Source organism: Oreochromis niloticus, linkage group LG1 (genome assembly GCF_001858045.2).
Source record: "Oreochromis niloticus isolate F11D_XX linkage group LG1, O_niloticus_UMD_NMBU, whole genome shotgun sequence".
NCBI classification, from domain to species: Eukaryota; Metazoa; Chordata; class Actinopteri; order Cichliformes; family Cichlidae; genus Oreochromis; species Oreochromis niloticus.
The window spans coordinates 18,743,632-18,753,977 of record NC_031965.2 but is presented as its reverse complement, the minus strand read 5'-3'; the positions used below and the strand labels follow the sequence as shown (position 1 = coordinate 18,753,977).

Genomic DNA, 10,346 nt, shown 5'->3' with positions numbered 1-10,346 from the left:
AACCATAGAGCTTTCAGAAACTGGGGTTTGGTTAACTGCCGGTAGATATGGTGCCCTTAGTGCTGAAATTTTATCTATAAAGTAATGTAAGAATTCATAGTATTGTATCATGCCAATACTTTGTTCTCAGACTGCTGGCTCACTTTTAGTTACTAGGATATGTAAAGGTAGAATTGGAGGCAAACCTTCAGCTTTCAGGCCTCTCTTCAGCTCCCAGTTTGGATTTGAGAGACAAACACCCTCTCTTCTTTAAAGATTAGGCTTAAAACTTTTTGGTAAAGCATATAGTTAGGGCTGGTATAGAGGTGAATTGAATTACAAAGAGTAGTAAAATGTGGCTGTCTTTTCTTCTGTTTAAGTTCCTGCGTGGGTAGTCTTGACTCTTCCAAGATAAACATAGTGGGTTTGTGTGCTGCAACCGTCGTAAAAAGTAGATTGAATGGTTATACAGCTATACATCCGCCTTGAATTGACTCGGAAAGTGCAATGATTAATTTTCTTAGAATTTCACCATCATTCCTATTCATTATCTCAGGTGATTTATTTAAATGATTTGCTGGGAATCAGGAAAGCTAAAAAGAAATCCTTGGCAGTTATAAAAAGGGTCATTTTATGTTGTATGAAGTGGAATGTAAAACTGAAAAGTGAGCACACTTAATATGAAGTTGCTGTGCAAAAAAACAGAAAAGACAGCAGGACTGTAAATACAATAGGTCAAATATAGCTGAGGAATTAATGGAATCAAGGTCAAGAGCAAACTTAAAAAATGAAAATTGGATGCAAAAATGCATAAAATGTCCTTTGACTGCTCAGAAATTCAGATTGAATAATCAGTCTTCTACAATTTAATAATAAACATCCTGTGTAAGCTTTCCACGCTGCTCTGCAGGACCTATTTATTATTATGTTGCTGAATTCACGATGCATCCATGAGTACAATATATAACAATATTACTACCAACAGGTATGCTAGAAAAAAAAGCAGCAAAAACAAACAGAGAAAAAAAAATTGGAATCATATTAAAGAGAGAGTGAGAAAGAGAGAGGACGTTGATTCATATTGGACTCTTCCTTTGTCTGCAGTCATGCACTGGGATTTACAGTGATTAGAAGTCCGGCACCACCCTTCATCGACCAGGAGCTCTGGGCCCGGTGCTCAATACTCTTTGTCTGGCCACGGAGGCCATGAGTTAATGTGCTGAACAGGAGAACAGGATGGTGATGTGGGGAAGGGAGAGAAGCAGCCTGCACCAGATTGATCTGCTGCATCTCAGCGGACTGCAGGAAGCAAGCAAGCAAACTCACGACTGTGCTATAAATTACACTATTTTCCACCAGGTGCACACACTCACTCATACACACACACACACACATATATATGCACACAGAATAAAGACAGACTCTGGATTCATTATCACTAGAGCTAGTTTATTATCACTGTTATTGTTTTTTTTCTCCTATCAGTGTTGCACAATGAACCCTAAAACAATACAAACCACTAAAAATGGTCTATTTTTCCTTTAAAGCATATACATACACACATACAGTATATACAGTATATGTGGATATGTATGCAGATTACAATTTATAGTTGCACCAACATGGTCTCTAGAGAGAGCGTAGAAACAAAACCTTTTTATACAGCAGTGATCCATGACACAGCTCTCTGAGAACACTTTTAAAACTATCTAGTGTTGACCTGAAGTAAACTGTGGGAGAGAAACAGATATCGGCAGTGACCTCAGCAGACAGACGGACAGACAGACATGATTATGCATGATCATGAGCTAAATTTAAAATATTGTGCTCCTTTATTCCTTTGCAACTGTTTTTTTTTTTTTTTTTAAACAAAAAACAGGCTACACCATATAGTTACTCTTTTTCAACTTCTGGCACCTCATTTGAACCCTGCTGGGAATAAATGGTTATAGAATAGAACAGAAATTTAACACATTTTAATACAGCATGTAAAGCCAGTAAAAACAAATCTACAGGGCAGATTTTTCCTACGGTGCCCTTTATTGTGGTTCAGACTTGGACCATAAAGACACTGCTTTTAGAACCAACATTAAAATATAATAAGATATTTATATAATGATGAATTTCTTAAAAGATGTTGATTTAAAAAAAAAGCATCATGAGCCAAATATGCTTAAAAGTAATGCCTCTTCTGATTAGAGACTACAGTGAGCCCCAAGTCAAGTAATGTTTGATGCAATATATTGACAATATATCAGCATGTAAAAGAAGATGCATTTTCACCAGACAGCAAATTGAATGTGTTTGGATGAAGCAGATTAAAACTGAATAATCAGGGAGGTTTCTTTTCTGAACTGTTTGCTTCTTATTTATTCGTAAATATTTAATGTACTAAGGAAATGTGTTTCGTGGGCTTTAAACCCAGTAATTAAACTTCACCGATGCAGTCTCGAGTTCTGCAATCACTTCTCAGCACTGGAGGTGGTGACAAGGTGTGGGAGGTTTAAATCCTTGGCGTGGAAACATAGTTCAGTTAAGAGCTTTAATGATTAAAAATAATCCCATCAGCATTTTTTTCTACTTTTATACAAAATTCTTGGTGAAACCAGAAACTCTGGGTAAGAACAGGTCACACATTCATACGCCTACATGGTTTAGTATGTCAACATCATATTGACATAACTTTCTAAATTTTGTTTTGCCTGCAGTGCTGCAAGTTTAAGTTGCTGTGCATGTGGAAATTTAGCAATGCATTTCTCGTACGAAACTGTTGCTCACTCCAGTGCTTGGCACCAAATTTTGCAGGGGGGGGGGGGCGGTTTACACCTGCAGTGTAGATTCTACTCAGGAGCTCTTTTTTCCTTTTAAGCAGCTGATTAAATGATGACTGAGTGGCTTTAGCTCATGCTGACAACGTCGATATAAAACACACATTGTCCTCACCGCAGATGCTTTGTGAAGGAAAACAAAGACACCTTTTTCACTTTAACTGTGACAGCACTGGCAGGACCTCAGCCTGAGTCACTCATGTGAGGATGACTGGTGGCAACAGGATGAGAATGAGGTGATCATCAGGCATCAGCGAGGACAAGGCAGACTTAGATTTGTCAACAGAAAAAAAGGTCACTCAGCCTATTTCATCAATATACACCAGCAAAACAGACTGACAATCAATAGTACCATACTGAGATCACAAGATTTTTTTTTGTATTTTTTTGTCACGATTTGGCTAAATATCACAGTGTTGCCAATAAGGATTAACTAAAACTTTTCAATTAGGTCTAAAATAACACACCAGCTTTTTGTTTCTCATGCAGATTCACTGTAGGGTTTTTTTCTGCCTTCTATTTTTAAACATACTGAATTCAATCTGCTTTCTCGACAGGAGCATGTAAAATATAATACTGATATCAAACATTAAAGTACAGTTACAATAAACCACCATTTGACAACAGTATAAATCACTCAGAAAATCCTGAAACTCAGCATTATTTGACACATACAGTCATCAGTGTATCAGAGCAGAACACCATAGAGATAAATGTACTGGAAATGTAATCAATTTACAGTCAGCTCAGATAGTCATTTGGTGCCACAACAATCAGTACCACATAATGTAAAGGACTTTTAAAAAAGGGCAAAGTTGAATTAGGCGTGGATATTAGAAAAAGAAAAAAGTTAATATTTCGGGTCTCCTAAATGTCTTTGTCACTGAGATCAACCACAGAGTCACTGACACTCATAACAGACATCATACAACAATACAGTGCCAATCTAGCCAGACTAAGCCTATCTTATCCCCCTGACTTGATATGGTTACCTGTGTTTAGTCAATGTATTATAAGAGCATGAAGAGTTGGAGCCATATTGGCACCATATGTGAAAGAAACCCTGCACATGCCCAGTCCAGGATGTTTTATTTTTAAGAACCTGAGGGTAGTAGAATAAGTATGAAGAAATGACAGCTCCAGCCAAAGGTTTTTTCTTCTAAATACTTTCTTAGTCAATTTGATCAAATATTTGGTCCAACTAAATTTAAGATAATGGTGCTTTTACTAATTTCTCTAAAGCTCAAGCTTATTTAAAATGTTTTTTGTGTTTTTGTTTTTTCTTGCCTGACCCAGAGTCGAACCCCCAAATTATTCTATTTAATATACAAAGTAAAGAAAAGCAGCATATTCTTATAAAAATCTAGATTGTCCTTGTGAATGTTACTATTGTCACATGATTTCTTCTGCTGAAATTGTAACATGATGCAAATGTGAATGTGCCTCCCTGTTTTCATCACCCCTCGGTACACTTAAGGGGCGGATGAACTGTTTTATGACAAATGTTCCTTTTCCTATCAGAGGAGCCAAACAAAGGCAAAATGACAGTTAAATAACCATTATCCTGCCAACACCTTCTCTGAGCAAGTTAAAGTGGACCTGTTGTGCTCATTTATAATTGAATATTTTTGATGAGGATAGCTTTGTACGATTCACAGTTCAGAGTAAACCTTACCTATCTTATGCTGGGCTTTGATGAAGCTCTTAATTTTATCTTGTCTGAAACAAGTAGTACAAACTTCAATTACCAACTTTCTTCTGATTGGCTGCCCTTTGCAAACACAAAGTTTAAACATAGCCGGAGAGACGTACCTGAAGTGACCATACCAGGTATATCCCCTCTTTTTTTCCCTTCTTTTTAGAGTAGAAAAATCTGTCTGAAATTGAGAATTTAGAGCAGAGCCTGAGATTTTGGGCTTACTTGCAGATATTTTGAAACCATTGTTTGAATCTTTGGTCATGACCATTGCGACAGCTATGTATATCACAGAAAGCAGTAAAAGCATAACAATTCCAGTTTTAATGACAGACAACGATGGCATTCCTTGCAGCAAATCTGTCTGAACTGGGCACAAAGCAGAAATTGAGGAAAGTCAAGTCCAGTACGCCAACTGTATGGCCGGCTGAGATGCATATAACACAGGATCAGAGAGTCCCTGAGCACACGCCCTCCCTGACCAAAGGTCAGGATTCTTGAACAAGGAACAAAGGAGGCTGTCTCACTGACAAGAGCAGCGTTTAGTGATGAAACACTTCTCAAGACTGCAGAATATGTAAGACAAAGGCCTCAGTTTGACTAACCATATCAGCAAAAGAATCACCTGCTCCCCTCAGTTGATGGATTACAGCACCAGTCAGTCAGTGAGAACAGCTTTAAGCACCCCAATAAATCACACAGGTTCTAATATTATACAGCAATATGACAACCTGACCTATCAAAGTCTAATCAAGTAAACATGATGATCACCGCACCGCATCCACGGTGAATCAGGTTAAACGCCCGTATGACACTAACGCCTGTCAAATCCACAGTGGTGCACAATTTCCTGCAAGAGGACATTAACCTTAAATGACACCAAGGGACTGAGGAACAAAGTAAGGAAGAAAAAAATACCCATTGTGTCCTTTGTGAAATTTCTCTCCACAGAGGTGAAAACACTGATTAAAGCTGCAGGAGCCCCAGAGAGAAACTAATCTGCAGTTAGTGAATATACACAGAGGAGACATTTAGGTCAAGCATTTGTTCTACTGTTTTGACAGTTGCCATTTCTTTTTTCCCCCAGCACTGGTTATGATATCAACAACACAGTGTACAATTAAATGCATGAAATAGATACCAGAGAAATGCAAAGAAATACGCATATGCAAACAAATTTAAAAGGCATAAAACATAGTACCTAGATGATCACTAAAGTGAGACTGACTCTAATGCTGGTTTGCATAACACATTAAAATGACAGGTGAATTACTGTTTTTGTGGGGACACGTATAACTCTCAGTTTGAATGTGGTGGATGACCAGATGGTATGATTCTGAACACAGTGCTGAAATAATCGAAGCATGCTTTTAAAAAGCACTCCTACTGTATGTATGATGTATTAGTAGAACACAGGTCATTTTGCATTAGTTGGCTCCACTGGGCTAAAAAATGCTGTGACCTTTGAACCATTGCATGCCCTGCCACCTGTCAGAAACGAAGCTGTTAATATGCTTCCTACTATTAAGGCTGATGAATGGATAACACAAAGCTGCCTGAGGAGTAGCACCAGGAAGCATTTTGCGTTCAACACCATGGATTCAATCAAAGGTGATGGCTGATGTTAAATGCAATCATCTTACACTAATGTTAGTTACTTAAGGCAGCAGAGACATGACAAGCTCATTTTCATAAAAAAGTGCTAGTGTCAGCATTTTACTGTTTACAGTATCTCATACCTGGATGCACCAAAGAGGTTTGAAAGTGTTTTTTCTGTGTGCATGATGTCGAGTTGTACGTGCCACCCACTTTTGATTCAGTTAAACTTATTTATGTTTAGAGAAGACATAAAGTAAATCACTACTGAAAAAAATGGATGTGCTAGTAATAAAAGTAACAATCACTACAAATTAAGCATGAACTTGAACTGCTTAAATAATTAGTGCACAACATAAAGGTCCTAAAATGTTCCCCCTCCTATTGTGTCTGTTTCTATTGACTCTGTCTGTCCAGCATATTTTGACAATTGCAATTTTTTATGTATTTATATTATACAGTCGTGTGAATTTATTTATTTTTTGACATATTGGGGCAAACATTTGATCCCTTAGGAAACAATGCCTGTAGATAAAGGTGATATCTATAAAACAATACCATATACGGTAAAATGAAAAGTTTTCAAACTGATCAGCTACAAAGAAAATATTTGTTGTGCTTCGCTTACAGTCTGGAAAAGAATTTCAAAAGATTGCCCAATAATATCAAATAAATATTTACACTTTGCTTCACAACAAGTGAAACACTGTTCAAGACTGTCAATTTGTCCAGGAGTGGCCACTCAGTCCCAAGAGCAGAACCCCAACTGTTGTGTCTTGAATTGCTCACAACCACCAGGAAAATTATCACCCTGCAGTATTATTCCAAAAATAAAAAAGGCAGCACAACAAAAAATGGCCAGAAGGAAGAACTAAAGTAACTTAGCTGGACACACAGGATTTAACTGGAAAGTCATATACTCAGTAAGCAACACCTGCCATGCCAGCCAAATGTATAACACCCCCCCCCCCAAAACCCCAACCCCAAAACAAAACAAAAATAACAAAAGAAAAAACAAAACAAAACAAAGGTGGTCTCAAGGCCTTCTTTTTCAAAATCCCGGATGAGCCCCCACATTTCCCTATAGTTTTACTAATGTTTACGTAACTTGCTGCCAAACTGAATTATTAAGTCTGGGTTGGTGGGGCTGTGCTGAATTTGCTAATTGGAAGTCTGACCTCAGGGGGCGTACCAGTTGAAAAATCCACCTGGGAATTCAACTAAGACGCACCACAAGTAACCACAGACACACAGCTCACAAGCCGCAATACAAAAAGGCTCTCTGGCACTAGAGCGCTCCTCTCTCTGGCTTTAAGTACTCGCCACAGAAACGGCTGCACAAAGATTTGTTACTCCAGGCTGGAGAATGAGCCAGATACATCCTCTGGAGCAAAGCAGGCCCTGCTAGGGCACCGATAACAAGCAGTTTTTCAGGTGAAGAGCCTTGTTAAAACTGAGCAGGTGGCTTACAAGATGTAATTACTGCTATATTGGGCAACACTAGCTTCTGATGTATTTGAGTTTAAGCTTAACTTCTTCTGCTATTTTTGTTCAGTAAAAAGTTGAGTGGTTATCTTCAGGCATTGTTTCAAAGATGACCTGGTTTTTGCTTGCTCCAGTATGTAATAAAAGCCAGCAATTTCCATGAGATATACTTACTGTGTCACACGACTGTAGATATATATATACATTAATTTCATTGTTTATATTCTGTACGTGTCCTTCATTAAGACCTGAGAGAAAGGCCAACAACAAGGTTGAGGTAGGTAACCATAATGCATCAAATCAGTTCCTGTACAGCAAGTGACAACACTGAGCAGAGAGCCGGCGAGAGAAAAGCCCTGTAATTGTTTAGCTACCCAACAACCGCCCATCTCCCTCAGCCAGCTCTCTGTCTGTGCTCGTCAGCATTCAAAGATATTATAAGCACCTGAAGCACATAGTCAGCGTTGATAGGAGGGAGAAGGCTGAGCAGCAAGTATAGTTTTGAGAAGAGTAACAGTAAACAAGCTTAACCGGCAACTGTTACGTCTACTGGGCACCAGAAGAGAAATAAAAGGCTACTGCTGCGTTTGTAAAGGAGGTTGGAAATGTGATGTGAAAACAAAATAAGAAGGTGATGCTGACACAAATATTCATAAAAAGTTTAGAGATACACTGCTGTCAAAAAAAATAAATTAGAGCTTGTTTTGCTTTCTTTCCAGAGGTTAAATACCGCTCTCATATCTCTGCTGTCAAAACTACAGTTAAATATTAGATAACAGGACAAAATAAAAGAAATAGCAGATACGTGTATTTAATAGACAAATCTCTTCCAAATAGTTGTTTTTAAGCTTTGGCTTTTTTATATATTAAAAAAAGATATATTTAATAGCATGTGTTAGAGAATTTCGATTTTTAATCCCCTCATCTAACCATCTAAGAAACCGGGGATGGTTAACAACAATTTTGGAATTAGGACTAGGCTACTTGCCAAACAGCTATGACCTTAAAACTGACAAAAGATGAAATGAGAGCGGTTTCATCTGCCAGCAAGAAAGCCAATAAGCAAATTTTCCAAAAATATTATCCAAACTATTTGTGGACACGGGCCATTTTCTGTTAACATTTGTGCTCAATTTAGTTTTATCTATTTAAAAAAAAAAAAACCCCATCCATTCCATTTAAAATAAAATCACACATGCATGCAAGCGGACACAATTAAATCACAATGCCAATTGTAGCTACATCTATGTTGTCTATGCATTAAGTGTTTTGCTTATTTTAATCAATAAAACTTCACATGACATCTCATCTCATGCACAATTAGTCTTTAAGATGTCATTAACAATGCAGTGTATCTCTAACAGTCTTGTCATTCAACTGAAGCAACTACGGTGGGAAAAAAAATTACAATCTTTAAAATAAAGTCAAATCTAGCAAAAGGCTTACAATAGATTAGCATAATTCATACATATTTCCAACACACCGTAACTCGTCCAACATGTTATCAGTCTGTCAGCTTGCATGAGGTACTGACGCTGTATCTACAAACACCATATTCATCAACAGAGGGAAGCCAGGACTTCACAAAGGGCCAAAAGAGGGTTTTTCATTATGCAATAAACAGACAAACAACAACAACAGCGACAACATTAACATTGTTATCTTGAGGTAGAACATTAATTTCAGCATTTGGAAGTGCTTTATGTTGGATACTTTTTTTTTTTGTTTTCTTTATTTTTTCTGTTTTACTTCGACAAGCAGGAGAAGAGAGATGATTCTTGACATCTGAGGTAGAGCGGCACCTGATTTTGTCACTTCCAAACCAATTCCTCTGCATGTAAAGTAACTGTGAGCACAGGGGAAGGTAAAGTCCCTAAAAGCTTCCCACTACACATTCATTCCGGCTGAGGTAGGTTTCTTTCTTTTCTTTCTATCGCAAGGTTCACGCAGCCAAGTCTAACGCCTGCATGAAGGCCGAAAACTCATAAAAAAAAATGTTGATATCACCGAAACAAAGTCCTGAGGCAGAATATATCGAATCCCTGGAAGAAGGCTGAGATCTTCTGTGAACAAGAAGGTGGAATCATTGGTAGGTGAGAGTAGGCAGCAGGAGTCTTTGACATCCACGGAAAAGTAGAGATAAGACCAATAACTTATAACCGCTTTGACATATAAGTGATAAAGATATAGTGTATATATTTATATATATACATATATTTATAAACTTAAAAATAAAACCATTGTATAACAAGGACATTCTGGGGCCTCTGTCTTCTGTGCTGCCCAACACCAGGAAATTAACCAAAGACCAAAACAAAAACTAAAAATTCATCGGGCTCCCAAGATAGAAACAGCCCAGACCAGATATACAGTCCTAGATCCTCCAGAACTCCTTTATAAAAAAAAAGTCTTTGCACAAAAGGAATGACGACTTTGAAAAAACAACAACAATCTGTCAACCTGAGTGAGAGAAAAGTCTGTGTGGACACTGGACAGTGTCGTGTGAATTGGCCTTCATACATCATTAGCCTTGGTCCTGCTGAGCTGCTCCTGCTGCAGGAGTCTCTCGGAATTGGGTTTCCCTCTCCACGGCAAACTCATCCAGCGGTATCGTAGACAGCTGGGTGTCATTCAGCATGTAGGAATCAGACTGAAAACACATGTAAACAATCAGACTGAGTATACTTCATTTAGTTTTAGCTTAGATAGAATATACTTTTTTTCCTTTAACATAGCTTTTCTCCCTCTTCTCACTCTGAGGA

The 10,346-nt window shown here is 37.9% G+C and overlaps 1 protein-coding gene across 1 annotated transcript in view; it reads right to left on the bottom strand.

Annotated features, from left to right (window-relative positions):
• Window positions 1–1,407: 1,407 nt before the first annotated feature.
• igdcc3 (immunoglobulin superfamily, DCC subclass, member 3) overlaps window positions 1,408–10,346 on the bottom strand; it is a 64,502-nt gene continuing 55,563 nt past the window's right edge. Inside the window, exon 14 of the mRNA XM_003442396.5 lies at window positions 1,408–10,234. Within this exon, the coding sequence (XP_003442444.1) occupies window positions 10,109–10,234 (126 nt within the window). The 3' untranslated portion in view covers window positions 1,408–10,108. The remainder of the gene's footprint in view (window positions 10,235–10,346) is intronic.